The sequence below is a fragment of the Scyliorhinus torazame genome, chromosome 14, assembly GCF_047496885.1.
Source record: "Scyliorhinus torazame isolate Kashiwa2021f chromosome 14, sScyTor2.1, whole genome shotgun sequence".
NCBI lineage: Eukaryota > Metazoa > Chordata > Chondrichthyes > Carcharhiniformes > Scyliorhinidae > Scyliorhinus > Scyliorhinus torazame.
This window is the reverse complement of record NC_092720.1, coordinates 100,187,546-100,205,167: the sequence shown is the minus strand read 5'-3', so window position 1 is coordinate 100,205,167 and position 17,622 is coordinate 100,187,546. Positions and strand designations below refer to the sequence as shown.

The following is a 17,622-nucleotide window of genomic DNA, read 5'->3' as shown; positions in this document are numbered from 1 at the left end:
TATGTTCTGCGGTTAGAATTTTCAGGTGACACAGTGGTTAGCACTGCTGCCTCACAGCGCCAGGGACCTGGTTCAATTCCAACCTTGGGTGTCTGTCGTGTGAAATTGGCACATTCCCCCGTGTCTGTATGGGTTTCCTCCGGTTGCTCCGGCTTCCTTCCAAAGACGTGCAGGTTAGGTGGGGTTAGGGAATAGTACGGGGGAGTGATCCTCGGTAGGGTGCTCTTTCAGAGGGTAGGTGCAGACTGAATGGGCCAAATGCCTCCTTCTGCACTGTAATGATTCTATGGATTGTAAGATGTTGCTAAGATTCCATGGTATCCAATTTCTTTTCCAGAAAAGAGGAGAGAGGAGAAATAGGGCTTTGCTTCTGTAGTGTCGGCATACTTAATCCCCATTTGTCCTCTTCATAACTCAGGGTTATTTTGGCCTTTTGAATTGAGATGTTTTAAAAAAAAATACAATTAGTTTTTACATAGCATGTTTGTGTTTGTGCGCAGCAGCCACAGTGCGCAGTCGAGTCAGCACGGGACCAGCTGGCGGTAGAACTAGAGAGAGAAGAGTGGAAGATCCGCGGTGGAGTGTCCGGAAGAGACCAAAGGGCAGGAATGGTGCAGGAGCAGGTGCGATTGTCCTCTCAGACTGAACTGCAGTCGTAACAATCAGAATAACAGAATGCAGGACATTGAGTTGTAGTTCATCTGGATGAGAGCGTGCATGTTGTACAAAAGCTTGAACAGGGTCAGGATTGAGACCCAGGGACCTTCAGCAAGACTTTGCATCAGTTAGCAGAGCCTCAAAATAGTTTAAACAAAAGCCATTTTTGCTTTCTTTTTCAGAAAGCTTTTTTCCCCCCGATTGGTGAGAAAATGCTGAGTCCTGACTACTTCAGATTTGTAACTATGGACTTTACCTCAAAGCAGCCTTGATCAGTTGCCCCGCCATTTAATCATGGCTGATATGTTTCTCATCCCCATTCTCCTGCCTTTTCCTAATCACGCCTGATCCCCCTATTAATCTGGAACCTACCTATCTCTGTCGTAAAAATACTCAATGATTTGGCATCCACAGTCTTCTGCAGCAATGTTCCACAGATTCATCACCCTTTGGCTGAAGAAATTCCTATTCCAGTTTTAAAAGAACGTCCCTTCAGTCTGAGGCTGTGCCCTCGGACTCTAGTTTTTCCTACTAGTGGAAATATCCTCTCCACGTCCACTCTATCTAGGCCTCTCAGTATCCTGTGAGATTCACCTCCGCAACTTCCTCTGGAAATCCATTCCACCTGTTGAACACTGTGCGTGGAAGTTCTGATGTCAGCCTTGAATTTGACTCCAGTTTGAATGCACGACTCCATGTCATATTGTGCCAACATTAATATTTGTGTTTGACTTTTTCCACGTTGTTTGCTATCTTATACACTTCTGTGAGATCACAACGCAAATCGCTTTTGGGCCTGAACTGCCCAAGATTCCCTGATCTTCCCTCACGACATAGGCCTTTGAAAATAGGGGAATGCCATGTGGCTTTTCGCCAGCATCTCTGTGCTCCAGTGTCTCCCCTGTGCCTTGATGGCTAACCGCATGCACAGTACCCGAGGTTCAGGGTGGAGTGTATAATTGCCGTAACTCTATAACAAAATACATTTCTGAGCAATAAAGCCAAATTTTAAAAAAAACAGTACGAAGTCTTACAACACCAGGTTAAAGTCCAACAGGTTTGTTTCGATGTCACTAGCTTTCAGAGCGCTGCTCCTTCCTCCGGTGAATGAAGAGGTATGTTCCAGAAACACATATATAGACAAATTCAAAGATGCCAAACAATGCTAGGAATGCGACCATTAGCAGGTGATTAAATCTTTACAGATCCAGAGATGGGGTAACCCCAGGTTAAAGAGGTGTGAATTGTATCAAGCCAGGACAGTTGGTAGGATTTCGCAGGCCAGATGGTGGGGGATGAATGTAATGCGACATGAATCCCAGGTCCCGGTTGAGGCCGCACTCATGTGTGCGGAACTTGGCTATAAGTTTCTGCTCGGCGATTCTGCATTGTCGCGCGTCCTGAAGGCCGCCTTGGAGAACGCTTACCCGGAGATCAGAGGCTGAATGCCCTTGACTGCTGAAGTGTTCCCCGACTGGAAGGGAACATTCCTGCCTGGTGATTGTTGCGCGATGTCCGTTCATTCGTTGTCGCAGCGTCTGCATGGTCTCGCCAATGTACCACGCTTCGGGACATCCTTTCCTGCAGCGTATGAGGTAGACAACGTTGGCCGAGTCGCACGAGTATGTACCGCGTACCTGGTGGGTGGTGTTCTCACGTGTAATAGTGGTATCCATGTCGATGATCTGGCACGTCTTGCAGAGATTGCCATGGCAGGGTTGTGTGGTGTCGTGTTGTTTTAAAAAAACAACTGTGGACAAGAAGAGGAAGAGATTCTTCACAGAATCACTGAATTGGTGTAGCACAGAAGGAGGCCATTCGACCTCTCATTAAATGAAATGAAATGAAAATTGCTTATTGTCACTAGTAGGCTTCAAATGTTACTGTGAAAAGCCCCTAGTCGCCATATTCCGGCGCCTGTTCGGGGAGGCTGGTACGGGAACAGGCTCCGGAATGTGGCGACTAGGGGCTTTTCACATGTCTGGATTGGCTCTCCAAACGAGCAATTCTTTCAGTGCCATTTCTCCCACCCTCTACCTTGCACATTCTTAGTTTCCCTAAACCATTTAGTTGTGTTTGTGGAAACCACAATGAATGTGTGGTGAATTAAATTCCTTACAAATTCATGCAATGAACATAAATGAAACCTACTCTGTGAGTAAGTTTAATGATTATAGGGGAATTACTTAATATTTTTTAAGTTGCGCTTGTCACAAATGTTATTTATGCCACTGGAGAAATTGCTCGGGCAGAACTAAAAATAGGGACTGCCGAAAAGAAAGCCAGCAACTTTAATCTCTGCAATGTACTTTTGCTTAAAGAAAGGGACTATTGCCACCTGGTGGCTAGGAATGAATGGCAGTTTCTACATTTGGGAGGAAGAATTTGTCTGACCAGGAAGTATTAGGGTGGGTGTCATATGTCAGGGTTTTTGACTACTTTGCCTTGAAAAGGGGTGTATGTGTAATTTAATTTAAAAATAACACATTTCAATTAAAGTTTGCAACAAGATTCATGGGCAGCCACATGCTGGCAATGGGTATTAAGATTGACAATGCATCTGTGTAGGTCAAGGGTTACCGACACTCCAAGAGGAATGTTTATAATCCTAGCTAGGGGCACCCTAGAGGTTTTGAAATGCAGGAATAGGAGTAGGTAATTTAGCTCCTCAGGTGTGATCTGTCATTCTGGCTAATCTCTGTGACCTAACTCCATACACCTGCCTTTGCCCCATTGGAGGTGGTGTCACAGTTATATTGTCACTGCACTAATAATCCAGAGACCCAAGATAATCCCACCATGGCAGATGGTGAAAATTAAGTTGACTAAAAATCTGGAATTGAAAGTCTAATAACAATTGTTATCTGTTTCAAGAAACTTCTTTTGTGAAGGATGGATACCTGCTTCTAACTTTTGACTTACCCTGTCTGGCTGATATGTGACTCCTGACCCACAGAAATCCCTCTGAAATGGCCTTACAAGCCACTCAGTTCAAGGGTAATTAGGGATGGGCAAAAAATGCTGGCCCACGCAGCAATGGCACATCCCATGGACAAGTCAAAAAAAATCTTCCATAATACCTTCAGTTAACTAAAATCTATCTCAGTTTTAAAAGTTGACAATTGATCTGGAGCAGTTGCCTTTTTCAGAACAGAACTCTAAACTTCTATCTTCCTTTGCATGAGGAAGTGTTCCCTAATTTCACTCCTTTAAAAGCTCTCATGTCCTAGACTGCATATATAGTTTCTCTCTATTCACCTTATCTGTCTCCTTAATATCTTGAAAACTTTGACCAAATCACCCCTTCAGCTTCTAAATTCCAGGATAAACAGCCCGAGCTTGTGTAATCCCAGTATGAAATGAAAAAAATGAAATGAAATGAAAATCGCTTATTGTCACAAGTAGGCTTCAAATGAAATTACTGTGAAAAGCCCCTAGTAGCCACATTCCGGCGCCTGTTCGGGGAGGCTGGTACGGGAATTGAACCGTGCTGCTGACGTGCCTTGGTCTGCTTTAATAGCCAGCTATTTAGCCCAGTGTGCTAAACCAGCCCCTAGTATTCCATGTGTGGACCACGCATGGAATATTCCAGTATTCCATGTGTGGACCAATCAGGGCTATGTATGAACACAAGAACATAAGAATAGGAGCAGGAGTAGGCCATTTGGCCCCTCAAGCCTGCTCCGTCATTCAGTAAGATCATGGCTGATCTTTTTGTGGACTCAGCTCCACTTACCCGCCCACTCACCATAAGCCTCAAATTCCTTTACTTTAAAAATCTATCTATTTTTACCTTAAAAACATTTAATGAGGTAGCCTCAACTGCTTCACTGGGCAGGGAATTCCACAGATTCACAACCCTTTGGTGAAGACGTTCCTCCTCTACTCAGTCCTAAGTTTGCTCCCCCTTATTTTGCGGCTATGCACAGGTATGAAGAGCATAACTTCTATTCCCTTATCTTTTAGACCTCTTGATTTAAAGGCCAGCAGTACCTTAGCCGCTTTAATTACTTCCTCCACTTGTTCATGACATTTTAGTGATTTGTATAACTAGCCTGCAAAGGCACCTAGCCACATGATGCTTACCTAAAGTTCACAAATGCTATTCCTCCAAAACCCTAAACTCATCCAAAACTCTACTGCCTGTATCCTAACATGCATCAAGTTCCTTTCACCCATCACCCCCATGCTCACTAACGTACATTGGTGAGCAATGCTGCAAACCTTCATCCTTGATTTCAAATTCCCTTCAGGATCTCATCCCTCCCTTTCCCTGTCATTTCCTCTAGCCCTGCAACGAGATTTTCTTGGATTCTGACTTCTTGAGCATCCCCAATTTTAATTGCTCCACATTTGGTGACCTTGCCTTCAACTACCGAGGTCGTTTGCTCTGGAATTCTCTCCTTATACCTCTCTGCGATATTATCTCTATTTCCTCCTCTAAGATTTTCTTTTACACCTACTCTGCCCAAGCTTTAGGTCATTTTCCCTAAATGTGGCTCGGTTTCAAATTTTGTTTGATGATGCTTGCAAACCACTTTGGGAAATTTTGCTGTGTTGAGTGCGCTATATAAATACGAATTATTGTTAGAAAGTTAGGTCACATAGTTAAACACTTTCCTCTAACCGCTCTGTCTCAGAGGAAACCTTGCATTCTGTTTTCCTTGTGTTTGGTATGTGTGAAATATGTTAATTTCGCTCATGAAGCATTAAATATTCTTCAAAACATCTGTCAAAATGTTTGGGTCAATTGAAACATTTGATTCTTAAAATAATTTCTCACGCAACTAGCTGAGATTGTTTAAACTTGAGTTGGAAAAAATAAAGCCTCTTGCTTGAGAAATACTTGAGATTGAAGCGTGTTTGTGACATTTTTGTAACTATAGGGTACGATTTAATGGCCGCTTTGCAGTTGAGCAAGAGTGCGGCGAGGCCATTAAATTGTGGGAGAGGCCAAAATCGACAACCACACAGATCTGTTTGCGATCTAATCGGCCCACTCCCATTGGTGAAATCAGGATCCTGCCTTAGCGTGGCAAGAAACCAATAATCACCACTTAAGCCCAATCTCCATACAATTAATGGGAGCGACTTCCTGTCTAATGGACTCCCCAGCAAATGGTCGCGCAGGCGTCGATTAGTACTCCTTTTTAAAAACGTGAAGCTGGTGGAAGGGCTGCTGCATGGTCCCGAGCAGGTGAGTAGCCATCTTCACTCCCAGGCAACGAGCCCGAGGGCAGTGGGGTTGCTGCCCAGTGCTTGGAGGGGGGTGGGGGAGCGGAGCAGGGGTGGTGGCCACACATGGCCTGGGCTGGGTGGAGGGGAGAGGTGGGGGTAGATGGGTGTCTGTGGGTCCGCCATGCCAACCCCTGGATCATATGAACCTTTTCCGGTTACAACTCCAGTCCCAGCCCGCCTGTCCCACCAACACCCATAAACCCCACTGACCACACAGGCCTCGGGCCATGCGGCTGAAGGCTATTGCTAATTGGGATTTGGCAATCATAGTTGAGTGAGCACTTCACACATCCCAATTGGATTCCCATGGGAGGGTGTTCCATGTGGCATGTGGGAGTTATTGCTGAGCATCCCAACCAGACTGTGATGCCTGGACACTGACTGAACACCTAGGACGCAGCGGCCAACATCTGAACACCCAGGGACTGGGCCACAACACCGTGAACATCTCCACGACCAGAGGGTGTGTGTGTGAACCAGGGAGGGGACCAGCGCCCGGTCCAGGTAATGTTACATGCTGGTGTTTGGGGTGTGGTGAACAGGAGTATTGCTGTGCCCGGGGATGAATGGGCAGGGCATGCCAGGTGGAGGGGGGTGAGTAATGGGGGAACCCAAGGGTCCCTGGGTGAAAGACATCACTGGTTGTCAGTCTCTCACCCTGTACAAGTCCTTACAGATATTACACGGTAAGGACGATATCTTGGACCCTGCGGAAGCTGCTGGCAGGCCAGGCGGCCACACGCCGGAGGAGGCGGCAGCAGCAGCGACAGACTCAAAGCGGCGGCGCATGTGTAGTACCATGCCCCACACCCTGAGCACCCGGCCGCCTATCAGGCCAGGGAGGGACCCAGAGGGAGAGGCCAGCGATAGTCCAAGGTGTAGAGGTGTTGCTGGTCGTTCAAACAGATGACCGTCAGCGTGTGCCTCAGGAGACTCTGCCTCAACAAAGAAACTGTGTGGAACCTATGCCATATCCTAGTAGATTTGGCACCACATGGAGGAGGAGGATATCTACTCCCGGTGGCCGTCAAGGTCATCGGGGCCCTGAACCTTAACACCTCTGGCTCATTCCAAGGCTCGAGCGGGGACTTGTGTGTAATGTCACAAACTACAGCCCACAAGTACATTTGTGAAGTCGCGGATGCCCTGTTTGTCCAGGCAGTGAATTATATAAACTTTGACATGGAAGTCCAACAGGGTGTCCAAGCATCCGGTTTCTCTGCCATCGACAGGATGCCCCAGGTCCAGGGGCTAATAGATGGCACTCATGTTGCTTTGCACTCACCGGGCCGCCGGGGAGTGCCCTACATCAACACGAAGAGGTTTCACTCCCTGAGCTTCCAGCTTGTGTGTGAACATTACATGAAAATCATGCCCATGTGTGTAAGCTTCCCAGGGATTGTGCACAATGTCATGATATGCACTCATGCACATAATGAGATACAGACAGGCAGCGACAGACACCCAGTACAGCCAATTAACACACAGGACAGAACACAACCAATCACCAGGCAGAACACTATAGGGGGGTTTCCCACTATAAAACACACAAGGCATCAGCACTCTGCCTCTTTCCACTGGTGACAACTGGAGTGACAGTCAGGGTGTATATATCAGTTAGCACCTTCTACACATAGATCAGAGCTAGTCTGGTCTAGTTAGTTATAGTTAGCATGCTTAGATTAGTAGAGTATCAAACCCACAGCAAGCTGCGTGCACTGCTCCAGAAGTTCAATAAAACGTATTGAACTCACGTCTAAGTTTGGTGTCTACTTTACAGTACATCTAGTTGCAGTCCGTGTTACCCCAGGGTGAATAACATGACATATGGTATCAATAGTATTTTTCTAAGTGGTTTACCTCGAGTGACTCAGTGACGACCAGCGAGTGCCTTCCAGCGGCATGGAGAAGATCCAGGCCCCTACACAGCTACGGACCTTCGGCAATCTCGGCGCCAACTGGAGGGTCTTCAAGCAGAGGTTCCTTCTCTACATTGAGGCCTCAGATCTCGAGGATGCGTCCGATGCCAGAAAAATCACGCTGCTCCTATCAACTGCGGGGGACCAAGCCATCCAAATTTTCAACTCGCTCACTTTTGCCGACGGCGGGGACAAGACCAAATTCAAGACCTTTTAGTTACATTCGACAGTCACTGTGATGTCGAAACGAACGAGAGCTTTGAGCGCTGTGTCTTCCAGCAACGCCTTCAGGGTAAGGATGAATCTTTCCAATCCTTTATAACTCATCTCCGTATATTAGTGCAGTCCTGCAACTATGATGACACCGCTGATTCCATCATCAGGGATCAGATCGTGTTTGCGGTCCACTCCGACTCTTTGCGGGAGCAGCTCCTCAAAATTAAAAACATGACCCTGCCAGTCGCAATCGAGATGTGTAAAGTCCATGAACAGGCGAGAAATCGGTACTCCCGTTTCAAATGGTGCAGCAACTCAGGAACCGGCAAAGGCTGACGTACGATGCTCATACTACCGATTTGCCTGTGCTATCTCCGGAAGATGCTGTTCGCATCAAGCTATCTGATGGAAGCTGGTCAGCCCCAGCTGTTGTTGTTCGACAGGCTGCCCCCAGATCGTTTGTGGTTCGTATGGCTGATGGCTCCATTGTCAGGCGCAACAGAAGGGCACTAAGCAAACGTGCCTGCCCACCACCAAATCTCACCTTTCCAGATGTTGTTATGCCTCTTCTGGATACCTTGCACCATGAGGCCACCAATCTGGCAGCAATCCCGCCTGTCAAGGCGCCGTCGTCCCCACCTCCACCTCTCAGGCGGTCGACAAGGATCCAACGCCAGCCCCCAAAATTGGACTTATAGACATTTATCTTGTAAACATTGTTCTATATTTGCATGCTAGACACCTTTCATGTACACATTCATTCACTCGCCATTTAATGTAAATAGTTATACATGTAAATACAGTCGCATATGCTCTAAGCAACCGACTAATTTTTTTTAAGAAAGGGGGGATGTCATGATATGCTCTCATGCACATAATGAGATACAGACAGGCAGTGACAGACACCCAGTACAGCCAATGAACACACAGGACAGAACACAACCAGTCACCAGGCAGAACACTAGAGGAGGGTTTCCCACTATAAAACACACGAAGCATCAACACTCTGCCTCTTTCCACTGGTGACAACTGTAGTGACAGTCAGGGTGCATGTATCAGTTAGCACCTTCTACACGTGGCTCAGAGCTAGTCTGGTCTAGTTAGTTATAGTTAGCACACTTAGATTAGTAGAGTGTCAACCCACAACAAGCTGTGTGCACAGCTCCAGAAGTGCAATAAAACGTATTGAACTAACGTCTAAGTTTGGTGTCTACTTTACAGTACAACTCCATCCAGATGCAGTCCGTGTTACCCCAGGGTGAATAACACAACACACGACAGTTACATTCTGGGGCAGTCGGACGTCCCTGGCCTCTTCAAGGACCAGCCCAGCATGGCCGGTTGGCTCTTGGGGGATAAGGGGTACCCACTGAGGACCTGGCTAATGATGCCAGTATGGAGGCTGGTGACTGATGCGGAAACCCGATACAACGAGGCCCATGTGGCCACCTGGGCTGCCATTGAATGGTGCATCAGACTCCTCAAGATACGGTTGCGATGCACTGCAATACATCCCCCAGAGGGCTGCCTGCTTTGTGGTGGTCTACGGTGTCCTCCACAACCTGACACAGCAGCGGGGCAATGTGCTGGAGGTGGAGGCTGAGGAACATCTGACCACCTCCAACGATGGCGACGAGGGTGTGCCGGACCCGGAATGGCTGGAGGACGACATCGGGGAGGACCCACAGGACCAGCAGGAGAATGGAAGACAGGCGGCAGCGGCGAGGGTCCGGAGATCCTGGCGGGCCAGGAAGGCCCTCATATATGCCTGCTTCACATAGGACGTGGTCTCGTCTATCATTCCCCCTCTCCCCAACACTCTTCTTCCGGCCCCCCCTATCCCTCAGCCATCCCACTTACCCACCCAACCCCATTTCCCACCCCCCTTCGCCCTCCCAGGGTCTGTGTAACATCACTCCCAAGGTGCTGGGACTGTCAGCACTGTCAGCGGTTCACTAATGAGGCAGAGGTGTGATGATAACCCTGAGAGCTGAGCGCTGGCATTCCTCATTCCATGCCATGGTCTTACACCTGCCTGTCCACTGAGTGCTCGCTCACACCCATCACGTGCACGTTGTGTGCTGGAGTGGGGAGGGAGGGAGGGAATGCTGCGAGGAGGCATCCAGGACCTGTGTGTCCACGGAGATGGGGCGTGGGATTGGTGCTCGGCCCGCATTGCGGAAGAAAGTATCAGAGGCGTCATATTGTTTGAGGTCAACGATTTTTATTAATCAACAAATGTGTCCCCAACTGCTCCATTTCCCCCAATGTTGCTGACCCCTTTACTCCCTCCCACTCAGCCCCCTCTCCCCAGTGCCATTTCAGTGATCCTTGACCTGCTTGGCCTTCCATGCTGTACCACTCTAACGAGGTGTGTCCCCATGACGCACATCAGAGGTGGAGGCAGCCTGCTGCTCACCGCATCCCGTGCCCTTCAATGCATCTGCCTGGCGTCCTCTTTGGCCAGAGGGCCCCGGCGCACTTGCCGGCAGCACATGCTCCGCCTTCCCATCTATTCCCATCGCTGACCCCAAGGAGCGCCGTTATCAGGTGGGTGGATCTTGGGGGAGCTGGTGGCCGCTGTCGCCACTCCAGTCAGTGCCTACAGGGTTCACCTCGGGATGGAGGGGCAGCTGGATCGAGCCCGGCTTTTTGAAGAGGTGACAAAGAAAATTGATGAGGGAAGGGCTGTGGATGTAGTTTGGTAAAGCGTTTGACAAGGTCCCACATGGCAGAGTGGTACAAAAACTAAAATCGCATGGGATTTGGGGTGGGCTGGCTGGATGGATAGAGGCTGTCTTGGTTGTAGAAGAGAGAGAGTAATGCTGGAAGAGTGTTTTTCAGAATGGAGATCTGTAGCTAGTGGTGCTCCGCAGGGATCAGTGCTGGGACCTCTGTTGCTTGTAATATATATATATGATCTGGAGGAAAATGAGGATGGTCTGATTTGTAAGTTTGCAGATGACACAAAGATTGGTGGAGTTGCTGATAGTGCCGAGGATTGCTAGAGGATATAGCAGGACATAGATAGATTGGAGACATGGGCCCAGAACTGGCAGATGGAGTTAAATCCAGACAAATGCGAGGTGATGCATTTTGGAGGATCAAATCTAGATATGAGTTATACTGTAAATGGCAGAAATCTTTGGAAAATTCACATACAGAGGCATCTGGGCATGCAATTCCCTAAGAATGGCAACACAGGTGGCCAAGGTGATTAAGAAGGCATATGGCATGCTTGCCTTCATCAGCCAGGGCATTGAGTACAGGAGTTGAGAAATCATGTTGCAGCTGTACAAAACCTTGGTTAGGCCGCATTTGGAGTATTGAGTGCAGTCCTGGTCACCACATTATCAGAAGGACATAGAAGCTTTGGAGAGAATGCAAAGAAGGTTCTCCAGAATGTTGCCTGGTCTCAAGGATGTTGGCTATGAGGAGAGGTTGAATAAACTAGGATTGATTTCACTGGAAAGAGGGAGGCTGAGGAGGGACCTGATAGAGGTCTACAAAATTATGAGAGGCATAGACAGGGTGAATAGTCAGAGACTTTTTCCAAGGGTGGAAGTGTCCATTACAAGGGGGCACAGGTTCAAGGTGACAGGAGGAAAGTTTAAGGGAATGTGCAGGGTAAATTTTTCACGCAGAGAGTGGTGGGTGCCTGGAACATGGTGCCGGAGGATGGAGTGGAAGTAGGCATATTAGCAACATTTATGAGGCATCTGGATGGATATATGAATAGGGAGGAAATAGAGAGATACGGACCGAGTAAGGGCAGAATGTTTTTTAGTTATGGCATCATGATCGGCACAGTCTTGGAGGGCCAAAGGGTCAGTTCCTGTGTTGTACTTTGCTTTGTTCTTTGTTCTCCCCTGCGTTATCTGGCTCTGTCAGACCTGGCGTCTGCAGCAGTGTGTGAACGCCCTGGATGATGCTCCTCAGTGATTGGGACATGATCTGGAGCACCCTGGCAATGCTCACATGGGACTGGGAGACCTCCCCTCGTGACCGAGACGTGCTCTGGAGGATCTCGGCAATGCCCACCTGAGACTGGAGCATGCTCCGCAGTGCCTAATTAAGGCACACCTGGTAATGGGTCACGTCCCCACAGCGATTGGGAAATACTGTCGAGGAGCTCACCCATGGCTGTCACCGACTGAGCCACGTCTTGGACACCACCACTGCGTTCGCCACCCTAGCAGTGTTGGCCTCAGTACCACGCATTGCCAGCACCATCTCCTGCGCCCGTAGCTTCTGGGACTCCGCTAATCGGCTATGGACCTGCTGGAGGGTTGCTGACATCCACCTCTGAATCTCAAGGCCGCACCCTACCATCTGCATCAGCTCCGGGTAAACCTGGCCCAGAGATTCAGCAACTGACTGATACCCAGCTGGGTCCTGGGATCCAGCCCGCCTCCGACTGCTGTCTCGCCTGGGCGTTCCTGCCTCCACCTGATGTGCATCAGCAACTGTGTGGTGCTCACCAGAATGTGCCCTAGAAGCCTGTCCACTACCGTAGCTCACCGATAGGTGTGCCTCTGCGCTGGTGGATGGTGGGGATGACAGTTCTGACGCTTCGACGATTGAATCCACGGAGCTCTCCCCGAGGTGTTCTCATGTGAGAAGATCACCCCGGATGGGCCGTCGGTGTCGGATGGAGATCCTCTGGGAGAATGGACATGTGGTCAGTGAGAGGGATGTGGGTCAGTCTGTGTGGTATTAACAACTCATGTGTGACAGGACATCTGGGTGGGGGCAGATGGGTCCTACGTGGCAATTTAGCACAGCCAATCCACCTAACCTGTACATCGTTGGACTGTGGGAGGAAACCGGAGCACCCGGAGGAAACCTATGCAGACATGGGGAGAACGTGCAGACTCCGCACAGACATTGACCCAAGCCGGGAATTGAACCCAGGTCCCTGGCGCTGTGAAGCAACAGTGCAAACCACTGTGCTACCATGCCACCCCTGTGCTTGACTCTCTGCGACCCTTGGGGGAACAGGACGCCCCATCTGGCTACGACCTCATCCAATAATCTGCCCAGGTTGGCCTCCCCGAATCGTGGGGCTGGCATCTCAGTGACATGGCTGCGGCTGAGTGCGGTTGACTGTTTAGGAACGGTTTAAATGCTGCTCTCCCTTGTTAGTGGGGGGCATGGGCTGGCGAGCGTGGTTCCAGCAAACCATCCGGCGGGACCATCATTTGTGACGTAAAGCTCACGGGGCCTTGTTAAGTGACCGATTAAAGCAGTGATGGCCTCGCCGGGCTGTTCCCACTCAGTACCACACTTACAAACTTTTTGGTTAATCGCGCCCATAGAAATAGCAGGAACGTTCCAATCATTCCACAAAATTTGTTAAGAAAGGTGAATTTCCCAACCATTGCTGCTCTCAGAGAGAAATGGGTAAAGGAGCCCCTGTTAAGAAAGTCGGTATTGCAGTGGAAACTTGTGTCTCGAAAGCTGTTCCGCTGTGGGAGAAAGCACATCCCCAGATAGTGCAGATTGAAGGATGTGAAATGTTATATGTGCTTAAAAATTGGATGGACAGCATTGATGTGTAGAAATAAGAAAAACCCACTGGCAACTCCTTAGGCATCTTCACAAAATGGAATGGCATTAAACATCCAAATTCCCACCTCCGCTGCACAACGTGCTGTCTCAAATCAGCCCTCAGAATAGGCTGTGCAAATATTTAAACAAAGACTTTCAGCAAATACTGCACTCTCCCCAGAGGAAAAGAAAAGTGAAGTTTGCTCTGCAGTGCTATGTGGACAGGTAAATCTGCACTCTGTAACGGAGCCTTCGGCTGCTTAACTTCAGAGCAGCCGAAAATCTGTTTTAACTTAGTAAAGCCTGGGCTTGGTTAATGGCATGGAAGTAGAGAGCTGCAGGAAACTCAGTAAGACAGGAATTGAGTGACACACAGGTTTGGTAGTGAAAAGCTGTACGAAAGGCATGAAGTGGTTATAGATGGTGTGATAGAAGGACCTGGAGTTCACCCTGGAGAGATGGTCTGGCATGTGCTTTTATGATTACTTGAATTTGGCAAAAGAGATCAAAAATCCAGATGTTCATTTGCAGGAATAGAATAATATCTCACCAGTCAAAACAATGAAAAATTATCATTTGCTCATTGTAGGATATTCTAGTTCAGCCAAGTGAAGAGATAGATCTGGAAATCATTGTGTGAAAATTTGGTTGTAATGAGCATTGTTGACATCTTGGAGGGAAAAAAGATCAGGGGCGAAATTCTCCTGTATCGGCGCGATGTCCGCCGACTGGCGCCCAAAACGGCGCAAATCAGTCGGGCATCGCGCCGCCCCAAAGGTGCGGAATGCTCCGCATCTTTGGGGGCTGAGCCCCAACCTTAAGGGGCTAGGCCCGCGGCGGACGAATTTCCGTCCCGCCAGCTGGCGGAAAAGGCCTTTGGTGCCCCGCCAGCTGGCGCGGAAATGACATCTCCGGGCGGTGCATGCGCGGGAGCGTTAGCGGCCGCTGACGGCATTCCCGCGCATGCGCAGTGGAGGGAGTCTCTTCCGCCTCCGCCATGGTGGAGACCGTGGCGAAGGCGGAAGGGAAAGAGTGCCCCCACGGCACAGGCCCGCCCGCGGATCGGTCGGCCCCGATCGCGGGCCAGGCCACCCTGGGGCACCCCCCGGGGCCAGATCGCCCTGCGCCCCCCCCCCCCAGGACCGCGGAGCCCGCCCGCGCCGCCTTGTCCCGCCGGTAAGGTAGGTGGTTTAATCTACGCCGGCGGGACAGGCATTTTAGCTACGGGACTTCGGCCCATCCGGGCCGGAGAATCGCGGGGGGTGTCCGCCAACCGGCGCGGCGCGATTCCCGCCCCCGCCGAATCTCCGGTGCTGGAGAATTCGGCAACCGGTGGGGGCGGGATTCACGCCAGCCCCCGGCGATTCTCCGACCCGGCGGGGGGTCGGAGAATCTCGCCCCAGAGGTCTGTGGTGTTCTTTATGTTGCTAATACTCAGGATGGATTTGGGACGTTGGTAATCAAAGACCACAAATCTAAATTAAATTAACAAAGCAAAATTTTATTACACCACATATTTTTCAGTTCAAACACTATTCCTAAAGCTAGCAATATTATAAACTACAATTACAATCTACACGATACTAACACCTATCTCACAGACACAGACCGGGATTCTGCTAAGTGTTGACGCCGGCGTCAACGAGCCTCCTGGCCCAGCGGTTCTGTGGCCCACAGGGGGCCAACATAGCGCCGGAGTGCTGCATGCAGCGCCGGCGCCGATACGCGGCCCTGCACTGCCGGAGCCACACAGCGGGCCGGCGCTGAAGAAGGTAGGCCCACCCAGATCAGGCCCGCCCGCCGATCAGTAGCCCCCGATCGCGAGCCTGGCCATCGTGGAGGCCTCTCCCGGAGTCTGATCCCCCGCCCCCTCCACCAGGGCGGCCATCTGTGCTCCTGCCGGATGGAACCCTGTTGGAACCATGCCGGCGAGAACTCGGCCGGACGATCGTGGAGAATCGCCGCGGGGGTCTCTTTCAACGGCCCCCGACCGGCACCATGTTGATCGTGCGCGCGTAGCTGGCGGCAATTCTCCAGCGTCTCGCCGTCAACTCCGATTCTCCGAGCCGACCACTATCTCTACTTGTTCTCTGCTCTCCTCCTACTCTCTCTAACTTTCTCTCAACTTCCCCACCTTCTCCCAGAAGTCTGAGAGGCATTCCTTTTTATAGGTCTGCTCCCCTGCTCCATCAGGTGGTAGGATAACTTATTACAGTAACTCTTAATGTGCTAGACTTTATACATAATGTCTCATGGGGCGGGATTCTCCACTCCCGCGCCGAAGTGCCCACGCCGCGTGAACGCCGTCGAGGTTCACGACGGCGCGAAACGGCCCCTATCCCGACCGATTCAGGCCCGATAATGGGCTAGGAGCGGGGCCGCGACATTTACACGCGCCAAGCCTTGTCGCTGTGTAAAGGCGGCGCCGCATACATGATGCGGCCGGCGCCGCATAACTGAGGGGTTATGCCAGTTATGCCAGCGCCAACCGCACATGCGTGGTAGCCGTCCTCTCCGAGTCCGCCCCGCAAGAAGATGGCAGACAGATCTTGCGGGGCTGCGGAAGAAAGGAGGTCCTCCTTCAGAGAGGACAGCCAGACGATCGGTGGATACCGATCGCGGGTCACCCCACATTTGAGGTACCCCCAGGTGCAGGATCCCCCCCCCACCCCCGCAGGCTGCCCCCCCAGCGTTCCCGCGCTGTTCCCAATGGCAGCGACCAGGTGTGGACGGCGTGGAGGGAACCCCCCGTTTTGGGCTGGCCGCTCGGCCCATCCGGGCCTGAGAATAGCAGGGGTGCCGGAGAATCGCCATTTTGGGTGTCTCGGGCGATTCTCCGGCCCGCGGAACTCAACGGGGCCGTTCCCGCCGCTTGGGAGAATCGCCTGGGCCGCCAAAATGTCCCGCGACGCCGGTCCGACGCCCTCCCAAGCGGCGTGGGAGTGGAGAATCGCGCACCATGGTCTTTCAGCAGTTTGACTCTCACGTTTTTAAAAAATCTAAAGAACCTATGAAAAATTATTTTAAGCAGTGGACACAGATTTTGGTGACTAACCACAGACTGAAACCACTCAACCAATGCCTTGAGGTTTACTGCAATCACGATTATCGACATGGTATCACTGAGATGAAAAATGATTTGTCAACAGCACCTGAAAAATTGAAGGACCTGAGAGTTTGGAAACTCACAGAAAGATTTAATTTTGAGAGTAAGAAAGGGGAAGAGTGTAACGTTGATACATAAGACTTGGTAAAGGTTATTGCCATCACGTGGCTGGAGATAAATGGTTCTTTGCATTTGGGGAAGGATACAGTTGTTTGACTCTGAAATCTCGCGATTGAGTTTTAGGTAGAAAAGCATCTTAATAATAAAAGTCATGTTGTTCAAAGCTGCAGCCTTTTCTATCTGATTTGAGGTAGCTCAAACAGCAATCACTGAGACATTGCAGGTCCACAATGCTTCTGTTTGTAACCATAGTCGCATCCTAGTTTCGACTTTGCCACTATGGCCCATTAACCACTTATCTCAGCTTCAACCTGATTTAGACAGGAGAAACCAAAGTCTTATAGAGAAGGCAGCTTCACACTGCTACGACGTTAACATTGGTGCAATTCCAAGCCTAGTGGTCAGGAAGTTCATTGGACATCTTGGGCGCTTTAGTAACTTTAACAGAATTCTTGTCAGCACCCCAAAAGTCAATGACCAGGAACAAAGGCGGCATGGTGGCACTGCTGCCTCTCAGCGACGAGGGCCCGGTTTCAATTCTGGCCTCGGGTGACTGCCTGTGTGGAGATTGAACATTCTCCCCGTGTCTGCGTGGGTTTCCTCTGGGTGCTCCAGTTTCCTCCCACAGTCCAAAGATGTGCAGGTTAGATGGATTGGCCATGGTAAATTGCCCCAAAAGAGTAGGCTGAATTGTGGAGATAGTGTAGTGGCGTGGACTTAGATAGGGTACTCTTTTTTAAAAAGGGACGGCACGGTTGCTCAGAGTTGGTTCAGTAGATTGGACATGATTTACTGCCCCTCAGTGTCCAGGGATGT

The 17,622-nt window shown here is 50.2% G+C and overlaps 1 protein-coding gene across 5 annotated transcripts in view; it reads left to right on the top strand.

Annotated features, from left to right (window-relative positions):
* Nucleotides 1–17,622, top strand: part of pxylp1 (2-phosphoxylose phosphatase 1) — a 266,750-nt gene that overhangs the window by 110,200 nt on the left and 138,928 nt on the right. For 3 of the 5 annotated variants that reach the window (XM_072474550.1, XM_072474547.1, XM_072474549.1), the window contains exon 3: nucleotides 501–623. The exons of the other annotated variants lie outside the window; for them this stretch is intronic. In XM_072474550.1, the coding sequence (XP_072330651.1) occupies nucleotides 501–623 (123 nt within the window). The remainder of the gene's footprint in view (nucleotides 1–500; nucleotides 624–17,622) is intronic. 5 annotated transcript variants of the gene reach the window in all.